This window comes from Solea solea, chromosome 12 (genome assembly GCF_958295425.1).
Source record: "Solea solea chromosome 12, fSolSol10.1, whole genome shotgun sequence".
Lineage (NCBI taxonomy): Eukaryota > Metazoa > Chordata > Actinopteri > Pleuronectiformes > Soleidae > Solea > Solea solea.
Window position 1 is genome coordinate 13,176,023 of NC_081145.1, and position 13,808 is coordinate 13,189,830.

Here is a 13,808-nt window from a genome sequence, read left to right on the forward strand (position 1 = left end):
GAGGGAAACAGAAAAATAATTCAATGACATCCAGCATCAGCATCAGATGGGCCGGAAATGCCTCGCGCCACTGATGTGCACAAAGCACCAGTCGAATGAAGAACGACCTGATGCGCCGTGTTCACGGAGTCAGATCATATCAAGCTGCTGTGAAGAGCAGCAGACTGACAATGAAGTTTGGCAGGGCGGCAGTAAACATCCGGGCATCAGCCAGATCTCTGTGACAGAACATGCCTGCGAGCGAGGCCACAGGTCAGAGCCGGCATAGTGCAAGTCACTGGCCACAAGCGATCTTGAAAGGCCAAGCATGATCACATCTACATCAATGTAGCCATTTACAACACAAACAGAATATGACTTGCACATTAAGGCACAAGCCACCTATGAACATCACGGGTCTAGTCAACGTTCAGACCCTGTCCAGAGACAGCAGCATTAAAAAGACAGGTTTTCCCCATAGGGTGATCTCCGTCTCACGCACCCTCTGTGACCACCTCGGAATTTCCATTAGAAAGAGTGTTCTCCATATCAATCCAAGCTTTAATTAAAAAGCTGCTATATTCACAGAGCCTTCGTAAGCTCACTGAAAATGCACAGGCTGTCCTGCTCTTCTCCATGAGTGGGCGAAACGGTGCATTTGGAAACCAAATGAGTTCATTGTTGCCTGGCTCAAGCCTTTCATCTAATTTATTGTCCTTACGGAGTGACTGTCACCCTCTGGTAAACACTTGATGTTGTCATCAGCATTAGCACCATTACTCATATGCTTGAAAAGGTGACGCAATTCACACTCGGTGCCGTTTCCCCTTGTATAGAAACATATTTTCATCATATATAAAAATGAAGGGCTTTGTAAAAACAAAACAGACACTGTGATGAACATAAACAAATGAACAGAAAGGGTTTTGTTCATGTTTTTGTTAAAATGGCTCTAGTGCCAAACAGCAGTGAAGACTCATCATCCTTTCTTTTTTTGAAAAATTAGGTTACACCATAGATAAGGGTAAAATATGCATTATCAAAGTGAATCTGTAAAGTGGTTATTTTCAGAAAATAGGTACATCATACATGCAGTATGTCCATTAAATGTTTGATTAATGGAGTTCAGAAATAGTCGAACGAAGACCATTTGTTTCTATTAATGTTATTATCATATTTGTTTGGTTCCTTACAGCTAAAAAAAATTATGATTTCAGTAAAAGATGATCATAAATTGTTTTTAATAAAAAGACATTGTGAAACAACTACAACAAGATAAGCACATTGTTACTGTTACAGACTTCCACTGAGAGTGACTCACAATAATAATGGCATGCGAGTCTTCAGAGTGGAAATGTAAATTGACTGACTTGGGGAAATAAAGGTCCACTGTAAAAAGTGTTGAGAGTCTGGATGAGTGTTGAATACCGTCTCAGTCAGGAAAACTGTTTCCCGACCACGTCTGCCAACTGGGGATCAACCTCTGACAACATGACCTGCAGGTGCTGAAGCTGGAAAAGAAAGAAGGGTCAGGTGGAAACTTGATGTTTTATTTTCCACAGGAGCTGGTGGTTCCTCACATGTCCCACCCTGACACCCGCTCTAAAAATAAATCCTTTATGTCAAACAATAGAGGCAGTTTGCATGTATGATTTACTTCCGAAAGTGTGCACAAAAAATGCTGTTACTTAAATTGTTACTACACCAACAATAATGAACTGTAGTTGTGCAGTATTTTTCATTTTAATCATTTTAGCACAAACAAAAGTAAATACTGTATTATACAATCTAATTTTAGATAACATGTTGAGCAATAATGGAGGTTAGATAATTAATATTCAACTCAAACAGTTAAAACTGGAGTTTTGCTTTATTGTACAGTAACTGAAAACCTTTTAAGTGTGAAACATTTGGTATCATATCATCTTTATCTATAATATTTTACTGTATATGTTCATAACTGAAAGTAATACATGCATAATCTCTTTGACAAAGCACTTACTGAATCCTTAAAATGGGGAAGTAAACTTCCTGCAGCTGTGAGACAAGTCTTCTCTGTCAGGAAACCTTTCTTCACCAAATCTGCCACTGTGTCCTGCGAGGAACAAACGACCCATTAAGTGTTTCTATGTTTTAAAAGCATTTTGAAATCTATGCGAAACAAATGTAAAACAAATGAAAAAAATTGGTGGACTTACCTTGGTTATCTGGTTGCAGATATCTGCTAGAAACTCAGTTGCAATCTCTGCCAGAGTTTGCAACTGTTGTGTGTCTTCATTGCTGGTGCTATGATCTGTGTGTTCACTGTGCTGCTGGAGCACCTGCAAAATGTTTGCAATAAGGTCCAGGCCTAGAAACAAAAGATATTTACACAACAACTTGAATTATTAATTGTTTGCTTATTCACTGTCAAAAGCAAACAAGTAGTAGAGTCTAAGCACATTTATTATTACACTACGACACTAAAAGATACACTACTATTTGTTCCCGTTTTGTTTTTTATTTACACTGAGAGGGGTGTCAGTTGCTGAGCATTTGGATGCTTGTTGGCCAGGTAACCACTTCAAACAGGCATAAAGTACGTAACACATTGAAACAAAGAACAGTGGAGCCGGTACAAAACGTACTGATGTCGCCTTTGCTGGTCCACTGATCCTGGCATCCATACAAAGCCTGAAGGACTGAAAAGGACAGGACCAAAAGGCTCTTGTGCTCCTGCAGGATGACTGAAGGGTCAGTCGAATGGCAAAAGTCCTCACATACCAACTCACAGATAAAGTCCCACACTGCTTGGCCAGATCCATCAGGGGAAGCTAGGAGACACAATAAAAACAATTTCTTGTCTTGTACACTTAATTATGTAAGAGTTATTGTAAGAGTGCTGGCTGACAGCTGAAGTCCATCTTACCAAAAGCCCGAATACCCTCATCTGTGGTTGTGAGGAGCTGGAGGATGTGAAGGTAAACCTCTAAACCATTTGGACTATCTGGTCTGTAAAGAAAAGTCAATCTTGTTAGTGTTGAGGGTGTTGAGGGACATCAGTTTTTAATTTTTTTAAACTGAATAATAATAAATATCTGTTTTATAATATAATAAATATAAGTAAATATAAAAATATTCCAAGTCTGTTACCATCTTATTCACAAACAAACAAATTCCTAAGAACAAGCCAATGTAAATACCCTTAATATAATGTCAATGGCAAGTGCCTTGAATTATAAAACTTCCATATTATGTCAATACAGAAACTGTGCAGCAGTTACTATAAACTCATCACATAGTATTAATGTGTCCTCCAGTAGCGTACATGTACAAAGTGTTGGGACTTAAATTAAAAAATTAAATACCAGCAGTTTATGCATATAAACTCATAAGCTGGTGAATTACTTTACCTTCATTTTTAATGATTTTTTTTTATTCCCACTGAAAAAACCTACACACGAAAACATCACTCCCATTCTCCTGAATTAACATTTCAGATTCCCACCTAAGCTGCTTGGAGGCCTCAACAAGGCACGAGACCAGATCCAGGCGGCTTTCATGACCATCTTCCTCGTCACTTGGCTGAGCTGTGATCCAGCTCTTCATCAGCTCTTCATCCAGGTCAAACAGTTTGTCAACTAGCTCTCCAACCTTCTCAAGCAGGTCCACTATAAAACAGAGTATGTACCTCAGTTAGAAAGCAGATACATGTGTTAAAAATAGTCTTGATGACACAAATTGTAAGACCTTTTTTTCACATGCAAGTAAAAAGTAAAAACAAAGTACTGTTGGTAGAGCTGCTCATAATGAAACAGAGGTTGGATTGCACAGATGTCTGCTGGCGTAATCGTTGAAGCCACAGGGAACTAATATCTTTCTGAGATAGACAGGTCAGCATCAATCTGCAAACATTGCAGGAAGAAATTATTACTTCTCCCCCAGTCTCTCATATGTCCACAGGAAACGCAAATATCACCTGCTTGTTTCCAGAAGGGTTGGGGGATCTGTATCTCCGAGAAGAAGCAACAGCACCACACTGTGGACACACATCAGCGTTGCATTAGTTAGATCAAACCACAGAAGTGTACAAAATCTATTAAATAATGATGACGGATGACGACTTCTACCCACCCTAAGTCTTCATTTTGACTGAGGGTCAGACAAGCGTCAGGAAAACAAGCCATGTTCCCAAGGATTCCCACGCAAATTTCCTACAGAGGCACAAGAAGAATCTGTGACTGGTCTTGGGAATTCTCACAATCCTGAGACATACCACCTAAAACTAAACACAACACAATGTACTGTATTTGGGAAACTGGAGTTAAGGTTGACTTACTGTAAGACGTGGACATCGAGATTTGGATATGACCCCAAGAAGGATATCGGTAGCTTTAAATTCCTGCAGAAAACTAGCCACATCCTGCGGACAGTCAGTAAATAAATAATCATAGATAATTAGTACTTAAACCTTTAGATGAGTTCATGTTCAAATCTAATTAAAGCATGTGCATGAAAGTGGACAGTCAGTATAACGCAATGTTATGTGGCAATTTCATGAATCCTCCCTTTAACAATCGAACCTTCAAGTAGAGAGGATTTAGTGCAGGACTACTGTATGAGACTACATTAATATAAGATCGCTATACCTAATAAAATGGTAACTGAGTTTAGTTTAGTTCACTGGTAGGACAACTTCTTGTACCAAGGTCCAAGTTCCCATTTCCTAATTTTTACAACAAAAGATGCGTGCATAGTAATTTTATTAGAACATTACAATCCAAAATTTAAAAAAAGTATTGATCACTTTCTCTTTTTAGTTGGGTTGCAATAACCTTCATAAACATAAACTGTTCTTGACAAGTTCCACTAAGTTGGTGATAAATGTATGACAGAACAAAAATAATCCCAGTGAATAAAATCAGCTGTAACCAGGTATAATGTGAGGTCAATGAAGCAGAAGTTAAGAACTCTACCTTATCCATTACCATATCCCAGACTCTGCATAAATCTTCCTCTTCATCATCACTGATCTGCACTGGACCTTCAGAGTCTTTCTCTGAATGCTCAGTGACCATCTGCAAGACATGAACATTTAACAAACATTACGACATGTGAGCTGTCGTAAAAAAAAGTGCAGCAGAGAAAGGACAATACCAAAAATAGCATCAGCTACCTACATGGATGAGACGCGTCAGGGTGCTGAAAAGCCAGTGCTTGCTGTACACAGTGTCTCCAATCGCATCCACATCTTCACCTTCCTCTCCCTCAGCACTTTCTGGGGGTGGTGATGGGTTACGGTGCATGACAGGCGACTGCGCAGCTGGAGACGTTGACCTCTCTTTCTCCATCTCCTCTATACCATCAACATTCGAATCTAGAAGCAGTGATACAGATTGGAGAGGAACTGATGTTTCTAAGTATTGAATGTAATATCATTTGGGCAACAATGACATGATGAAATAGGTATTTATTGGCGTAGTCATCCAATCTGACCCTTTTTACATACGTTTTAAATTACTTCCAGAACATATTTATACTTTGTTGTTTATTATTTACAACTAAATGGTCTAATGCATGTGATAAATAATACCTCCATTTAAGCTGTATTACTTGAAATTGCAGTGCGTCATTTGAATACAAATTCAATAATGTGAAAAAAGTAAAAGCCTTGCAGTTAAACGATTTTTACATTACAGCAGTATTAAAGAAACATATTATTTAACTGTAATTAAGTACCAAGAGTGAAATTACTAATTTTTAGGAAGAATGATAAACAGATGATGTTGATGCAGTAATATCTAAATCTAAATAATTGTGTGTGAATAAGTGTGGGTGTATGCATTTATAGAGCTTTTAGGTAAATCTCATCATACTGTTTGTTGCAATGACAATATACTTTCCTTTTTTTCTTCTTAACTAGTAAATTGGAGCAAAGTGACAGTAAAAGCAGATGTAAATAATAGCGCTTAAACAATTACTCAATTAACAAATTATTCAATAGTCAACTATTTTGATAATCAATGAATCAGTTTGTGTGATTTTTAAAGAATAAAAACAATTTCTCTGATTTATCAGCTTCTTAAATACGAAAATGTTCTAGTTTATTTGCCCCATATAACAAATACATAATTAAAACTGAATACTGTTTGGTTTGTGGAGAAAACAAACCATTTGAGAACATCATAATTTCCAGGTTTGAGAAATAATTAACAGTTTTCAATATTTTCTGATATTTTACGGACCAAATAGTACTCGATTAAACGAGAAACTAATCCACAGATAAATTCATTACAGAAATAACCGTTAGTTGCAGCCCAAGTAAATAATTAGATGTGCTTCTGCTACAAGTGAAGTTCAGTTCTAGAGCAGATACACATTTAATTTAGCACCTCATAACTTTCGTTGTAATAACTTAGCTAGCAGCTACAAATGTCGCAGTCATCGCTGTTGCCATATAACTGTCACACACTTTAACCTCTTGTCTACTCACCCATAAGTGATCGTTGTCTGTAAACGTGACAACACGCTGAATACTTTTGTTCATACAATAACTGTTTTTTCTCGTCAATCGACAAACCATTTCAAAAAGCCTCCATTTCTGAGAAGCCGCAATTTGCGCATGCGCGGAAGCTGTATCCACTTCCTCGTGTGCTCACCCACCTCAAGGTAAAATTAAACTGCCTCCACCTGCAGGACACAAGGAGAATGACATCGTGTTAGCTCGAAGAATCAGAATCAGAATCAGAATCAACTTTGTAGGCCAAGTTTGTGCACACAAGTTACTATAAATATAAAAAAAATTATAAGTTATTGAAAATATAACAAGAAGGTCTTTCTTCCACATGTCTTGGCCTATACATATCATATTCTACAGGCTGAAGAAAACATCTTTCTGTCTTTCTTTTTCACAGATCTGCACAAATATCACACAGTAATATTTTTTTAAACATGTTATTTATTCAAATGAAAATGAGAATAATTATGTAAGTACCATACTCATATCGCAATCGCAATTTCAGTCAAGATAATCACAATAAGATATTTATTTAAACACATTCAGCCCTAGAAGGTGGTCTCATTAATCACCCCAGTGATTGTTTAACTTCCCATCTGTTTTGATCAATGATCTGCCTTTTGAAGTTGTAAAGGAGTTTAAATATTTAGGAATTGTCTATGATTGCACTTTCACTTTAAAAATCATGGAACACATATTTGAATTTTTAAAAAGCACCTGTATCTCATTAGGAAACTGGACTCATGTGATATAAGTAAGAATGTTTTAGCTATGGTTTACAGATGCCTTGTTGAAAAGGTTTTGAATTTTGATGGGTGGTATGGAATGCTAAGAGCACAAATAAGCCTGGTCTGTAAAATCATTGGGAGAAAGCAGACGCAACAAGGATGTGTATATAAACTGCAGGTGAAACAAAGAGGGAAATAAATTGTGAATGAACATGTTCATCCTCAATTAAAAATAAAAACCTTAAAGGCTTTATATGGCAGCTATAGCCCCCAAGAACATCGAAAAGATAGTATTTTGTTCCAAATGCAATGTGATTAATTCACATTATGAGAGTTTGCTCTTGTCTTTGTTACCTCTTTAGGACCTCATGAAGCCCAACATCTGGTCCTAATCAGGCATAATTAAATTGTGGCTAGGTTAAGGTTAGCGTTAGGCACTGGCTGGTTATGGTTAGGATAACACTTTGTTTAGGCTGTGCAAATAAATCGAGTCAATGCAGTGTACGAAGAAGAATAGCTGGACAAACCTGTATGTATGTGTGTGTGTATTATCTTTTTGTTTCATTGTGATAAATGTGGTGTTTTAAACTTACGTGTGAAGCAAAATAAAATGTGGACATTAAGGACTGTTATCACGAGAGGCGCCATACCACAAGAGTCTACCGGAAAGACAAGACCGGAACATTTTCTCTACCGCTCTGTGTCGCCGGAGCATTTGTACTGTGGCGCTCAGCTCGGCAGTCATGTCGGCGCTGAAGTGTCGGGGTAGTTAAAATTCTCTTTGAAATAACACATTCTGACACATTTACAACCACGTATGCAGCATTCGAAGAGTATGTGTTGAAGGAAGGCGAGGTTGTTCGCTGCAGCGTTGGTTTATTTTGAGATAAAGTAAGTTTACTGGCGACTTCTCCCTCTGGCATTTTCTTGTTACTGTTAACGGGAGCTAACTGGTTAGCCAAGTTGATATGTTAAAACCATCAACACAAAAGGGACTGATATGTGCTCAGATGGCTTTATAACCTCTTAGAGGACGAATGCGTAGTATAAAAGAAGACATCCATTCATGGGAGTTGTCATGCCAACAGCTAAGAAGTGCTATATGTGTGTAATGTGCATCAGTCCGATTTATAAACAGTTAAATTATCATAGCGTTTACTATATAATTACTAGACCTGTCCTGACTATCTTTTTTTATCTGCGTATCTGTGTCCTGTATATACAAATAATGGTCATCGATGATACTTATTTACAGTTAATGTGTTTGCCTAGTTTTTCTGTTGGGTGATGGCATCATTGTCAGAGGAGGTGCTGCTGGTTGTGAAGAAAGTTCGCCAGAGGAAGCAGGATGGCACACTTTATCTGATGGCTGAACGTATAGCCTGGGGTCCAGAGGGCAAGGACCGCTTCACAGTCAGCCACCTCTATGCAGATATTCGCTGTGAGTATTAGATACCACCAGGTCACATCCACTGCTGTGATTATAATGTACTTGAGGGTGGTTGTGTTCTGAAGCTGCACATTTTATTATGCCTTCTCTGCACAGGTCAGAAGATCAGCCCAGATGGTAAAGCCAAAGTTCAGCTCCAGCTTGTCCTCCACACCGGAGAGAGCACCACATTCCACTTTGCCAATGAGAGTAGTGCAGTCAAAGACAGAGAAGCTGCCAAGGAACTGCTGCAGCAGCTACTGCCCAAGTTCAAGAAGAAAGCCAACAAGGAACTAGAGGAGAAAAACAGGTGAGAGAATTAGTCCGATAATATTCAATAATCCATCCATCTTCTACCACTTTATCCTATACATGAGGGTCGTGGGGCACTGTCCCGATTACAGCTGATATAAAGTGAAAGGCGGGGTACACCCCTGGACAGGTCACCAGTCCATCATAGGGCCACATAGAGATAAATAACCATACACTCTCACTCACACCTATGGTCAATTTAGAGTGTCCAATTTATTTAACAAATTGCACAAAAAGACCCAAACTTAGAGGTATCAAATTTTGTGCAATTTGTTGAAGTTCTTAAGAAGAAGTTGTTTGATGTACAAGAAATTGAGATGGTCCTTTTTGGTGGCTGTAGTTTGTGTTTCATTCAGCCTAGCTAAGCTGATTTAATTTTAATTTTTTAAAGTTAAACATTTCTCTATCACAGTTTTGCTACAAACATGGTTATACATTACATCTGTTTTGGTGGGACTCATTGTTGTGTTAGAATAAATGTCCAGTGTGTGACATTTAGGAATATTTATTTGTACAAATTGAATATACGTATGTATAGCTTCAAGTTTGCTTGTCTGTTGCTGCCATGATTGTTATTATCTACAAAAATTGTCTTTTTTTTTTTTTATTCAACTATATATTTAGAATATGTCTTTCTCCTTTCAATTAATAAGGTTGTTTTTCTAATTATCATATTTAGATTACTATAGGGTATTATGGCAATGTTTGGATGTAACTTTTGGATGATCTTTTTTTTTTTTTCCTGTAGAATGCTTCAAGACGATCCAGTACTTTTCCAGTTGTATAAAGATCTCGTGGTGAGCCAGGTGATTAGTGCTGAGGAATTCTGGGCCAACAGGTTAGGGGGCGTAAACAACACAGACCCTGCACTATGCAACAACAAACAGGAAGTCGGTATTTCTGGAGCCTTTCTGGTGAGTTGACCACATCCATCACTTTTTCCTTACAAAACCTCACCTTTATATTTCATCACTGATTTAATAATTGAGAACTTTGGCATAAACAATGTTTCATTATTAACAAATTAATATTTTTGTACATTACAGGCAGACATTAGACCCCAGACAGATGGTTGCAATGGCTTGAGATATAATCTGACAGCGGACATTATTGAATCCATCTTTAGAACATATCCTGCAGGTAAACAATTACATCTCCACATTGAAGTTAACCCAATTATTGTAAAAATAAAAATAGGTGAGCCACCACCTCAGTTATTGATGAATAAATGTGCAACTGGTGTTCATGATCTGATACATCAAAGATAATATGTTTATACCAACTTGCATTGTATTTGCAGTGAAGCAGAAGTATAGTGAAAATGTGCCTCATAACCTGACGGAGAAGGAGTTCTGGACCCGCTTTTTCCAGTCCCATTACTTTCACAGAGACCGCATCAACACAGGAACACAGGATATCTTCTCAGAGTGTGCCAAGCAGGATGAGAAGGGTAGGATTCTGTTGATGTGACAGGACATGTGTTACATAATTTCCACAAAGAAAACTGCTGAGTCACAAGTCTGTACTCATAAATTACATTTTTATATCTGTCTCATGCAGGGTTAAAGTCGATGGTGGTTCAAGGAGTGAAGAATCCTTTGGTTGACCTCCTGTCATTAGATGACAAAACATTAGATGAGGTGCGATTTAGTGAAATAATTAGCCAGCTACATTATGCTTTTTGAAAAGTTTACTCCTGCTCCCTCCCTCAAACTCAAAGCATTGGTATTATTTCTGTGAAACAGGGTTATGGAGTTTCCACAAGTCTTCCCTCAACTTCCAGTGCAAACAGAACTTTGAAGGAGAGCAGCAACTCTGCCATTATAAAGCGCTTCAACCATCACAGTGCCATGGTGCTGGCAGCAGGTTCACGCAAGGGGTACAGAGAATACAGACTTTTTGACTGTACCAAATGCTTAGTGTGTTCTTCTTTCCGCTAACTGTATTTTATTTTTGTTTACAGCGAAACGGCAACTGACCAAGCTAGTGAGACCAGCAGCACCGATGGCAACTCTAGAGATTCAGACTTCTTTCAACCTCCTGTAAAAAAGGTACAGTGGTTCTGCAGCTGCACTGATATTTTCAAAAAAATTAGTTTTGCTTTAAGGAACTGTTTTTCTTTCTTGGGAAACTTTCCTAGGTTAAATTACAAGAAGCAACAGAATATGATGATCTCCAGAGGGAGAACAGACCAAAAACAGTCCCACTGAACCTCAAGAAGTCTGACAGGTACAGTTAGTTTACATTATGAAAGTATTTTTTTCTTGGTTGTCCCTTACTGGGCAACTCCAAATGACTGGGATTAACGCTTTCTCTTTTGCGGTTCATATTTGAGACTGATAAAACAACCATATTTACTTTTGAATATGTTCACCTGTGTTACCCTCTCCTCTTTATTTACCAGATATGCTCATGGTCCTGTGCCACTTCAGTCCCAGCAGTATGCAACAAGTCAGGATATCATCAATTCTGTCAACTACATCCGCCATGAGATGGCCAATTACAAACCCAACCTCACTCAGGTGAGATCACAGATGTAAAACTTCTTTGAGCTGTAAATGTGATTGAAGGTTATTCTGACATGATTATTTTGTTCAGGCATTTTCATGTGACATAGGAAATAGTTATTCCACAGTTTATCCAGGTCTAGCTAAAATGTTAGGAATATGTAAATTGTTAGGAACTTTGAAATGAAATGTTTAACAGCAGTTCAACTCTCTGCAGGTGTTGTCCAGCACAGCTGCCAGTTCTGCCATAGCAGCACTTTCTCCAGGCGGTGTCCTCATGCAGGCAGGAGCACAGCAAGCCATAAATCGTAAGCATTCAATTATATTAATTTTAATGGCTGTGAAAGATTGTTACCAGTGAGAGCCTTTAGCACATCTGCCATACAATCAAGTAACACAATGGACAACCAGTTGCCCCCTGCTGCTTTCTGGGTGTATTGTAAATGGAAGTATGGATTCTTTATAGCAAAGTGGACATATTTTAGACATGTTCTTCTGAACCATTGGTTGATTTGTGTATAATTTGAGTTTTCGCTCTTCTTTTTCAGAGATGATACCCACTGAGGTTCAAGGAGAATTGAAGCATCTTTATGTAGCTGCTGGAGAGTTATTGAGACACTTCTGGTCCTGTTTTCCTGTAAACACGCCGTTTTTAGAGGAAAAGGTGACTTATATCTGTCGTCATTTGAATAAAGTAAAATGAATACAGTATAGTCTCTCAAATGTGTCTTCCTATTACACATGAATTATTAGCATTTGTAAGTGGTACAATCTAAAACACATTTGTCCTTAACAGTATAGTCAACAGATATTTCATATATACTAATCAGCATAACAAGTCAATTATATATATTCATGCCCTTCAGATGTTTTTCAAATGATTCAATGTTTTATGACACTGAACCGCAGAATATGTCAGTCAAGCTTTATGTCAAAATTAGGGCTTTTTTCCATTATATGCATTTCATTTTGATTAAGGTTAGACACTGCAACTGGCTGTCCATAAGTGGTTAGCTTATTCAGTGTTTCCTCATATTATTTGTCTTGATTTCACACAGGTATTGAAAATGAAGTCAAACCTCGAGAGATTTCAGATGAGCAAGCTTCGTCCTTTTCAGGAGAAGATTCAGCGCCAGTATTTAAGTACAAATGTATGTCTTGAAAGCTTTTATATTGGCACAGTGACTTCTACAAAGTAGTACTTTCTATGTATTAAATCTCTCTTAAATTCCTACAGCTCACTGGGCACTTAGAGGACATGCTGCAAACGGCCTACAACAAGTTCCATGTCTGGCAAACCCGTCGGATGATGAGGAAAACCTGAGATCCAATGTTTTGTCAAAAATAGGACGACAACAACAACCTTAAAGTATATGGACTAGTGTCCTAAGAAGGACCTCCAGACTGCTGTAAAGAGACCAGAGCCTGATAGGACATATTCCAGAGGGGCTTAATGATAGAGATATAAGTGGATACTGCTACACCCCCAAATGCTCTATAAAATAACTGCAACTGCGTTACAGTGGTTATTAGTTTTTTCCTCCTTATTTTGTTTCTTCCATGGTTCAGAGACTGTGACTGGTAACAGTTCAAAGAGACTTAAAAAATGGTGTAACATGACCAAAACTTCCAATGGAAATTAGTAAATGACTCTCAGGACAACAAGCTGAGGCCTGAGATGCAAGCAGAGGATGGTCAACGTGTTTCATCAGTGCACAGAGCAGAGAAACTGCTCGGACGTGATGAGGACAATAGAAGCCTGTCTTAGCGCTGGCTCCATTTGTGGAACAACGTTCCAGGAAATCCGCAGTAAAGGTGGAAGTGAAATTAGCAATACTGTAAAGACATTTCAAACTTTAGTGCATTAGTATGTGTGTGTGTGTGACTCAAATCTTGCTGTCACTGGTTTGTAACGTCTGCACCTTCTGTCTGCACTGGAGAGAAAAAATGTAAGTGAAATAAAGTGAGGTGTAAAGCTGTAGTATTTCATCAAGTCTGTGCTTGTGTTTTTTTCATTCATCTTTGAATGACAGCATCAGGAGTAGGCATGAAACATGATATGACAATTTTCTCAAAATTGATTTCTATACAAAAAATGTCTCTAAAAAAACAAGAAAATATAACCACTATTAGGGGAAAACTACTTCTTCCAAGTAAAATGATCTGCCAGTGCAGCAAGAAAATGGCACAAAGAAAAAATACCTTGAAACAAATCCAATTATGTTAAGTATTTGACTTAAATAGTAAATATATCCAAACAATTGTGTGATTAGATAAATACACTGAATTCAAGTCAAATACACAAGTACATATTTTCATTTTTTGCAGTGTTATCCCTTTCACATCTACATCTAACC

At 37.9% G+C, this 13,808-nt stretch overlaps 2 protein-coding genes across 3 annotated transcripts; one reads left to right on the forward strand and one right to left on the reverse strand.

Annotated features, from left to right (window-relative positions):
• Nucleotides 1-1,201: 1,201 nt before the first annotated feature.
• On the reverse strand, nucleotides 1,202-6,611 carry saal1 (serum amyloid A-like 1). 2 transcript variants are annotated; one of them, XM_058644952.1, is made up of 13 exons: nucleotides 6,452-6,611; nucleotides 5,139-5,335; nucleotides 4,935-5,036; nucleotides 4,298-4,381; nucleotides 4,093-4,172; nucleotides 3,938-3,997; nucleotides 3,748-3,863; nucleotides 3,467-3,629; nucleotides 2,888-2,970; nucleotides 2,607-2,792; nucleotides 2,178-2,329; nucleotides 1,982-2,074; nucleotides 1,202-1,490 (listed from the first exon to the last, which is right to left on the reverse strand). In XM_058644952.1, the coding sequence occupies exons 1-13, from the start codon at nucleotides 6,453-6,455 to the stop codon at nucleotides 1,416-1,418; spliced, it is 1,395 nt and encodes a 464-aa protein (XP_058500935.1). In that variant the 5' UTR covers nucleotides 6,456-6,611; the 3' UTR covers nucleotides 1,202-1,415. The 2 variants fall into 2 exon arrangements, with proteins under 2 accessions (XP_058500935.1, XP_058500936.1); XM_058644953.1 differs by lacking the exon at nucleotides 6,452-6,611 and having other exon boundaries at nucleotides 5,135-5,268.
• Nucleotides 6,612-7,904: 1,293 nt separating this feature from the next.
• Nucleotides 7,905-13,440, forward strand: gtf2h1 (general transcription factor IIH, polypeptide 1). Its single transcript, XM_058644941.1, has 15 exons — nucleotides 7,905-8,094; nucleotides 8,476-8,644; nucleotides 8,750-8,942; nucleotides 9,693-9,858; nucleotides 9,991-10,084; nucleotides 10,245-10,394; nucleotides 10,505-10,584; nucleotides 10,690-10,823; nucleotides 10,908-10,995; nucleotides 11,085-11,173; nucleotides 11,349-11,466; nucleotides 11,669-11,759; nucleotides 12,000-12,115; nucleotides 12,510-12,602; nucleotides 12,689-13,440. The coding sequence occupies exons 2-15, from the start codon at nucleotides 8,491-8,493 to the stop codon at nucleotides 12,773-12,775; spliced, it is 1,653 nt and encodes a 550-aa protein (XP_058500924.1). The 5' UTR covers nucleotides 7,905-8,094; nucleotides 8,476-8,490; the 3' UTR covers nucleotides 12,776-13,440.
• The last annotated feature ends 368 nt before the right edge of the window (nucleotides 13,441-13,808 follow it).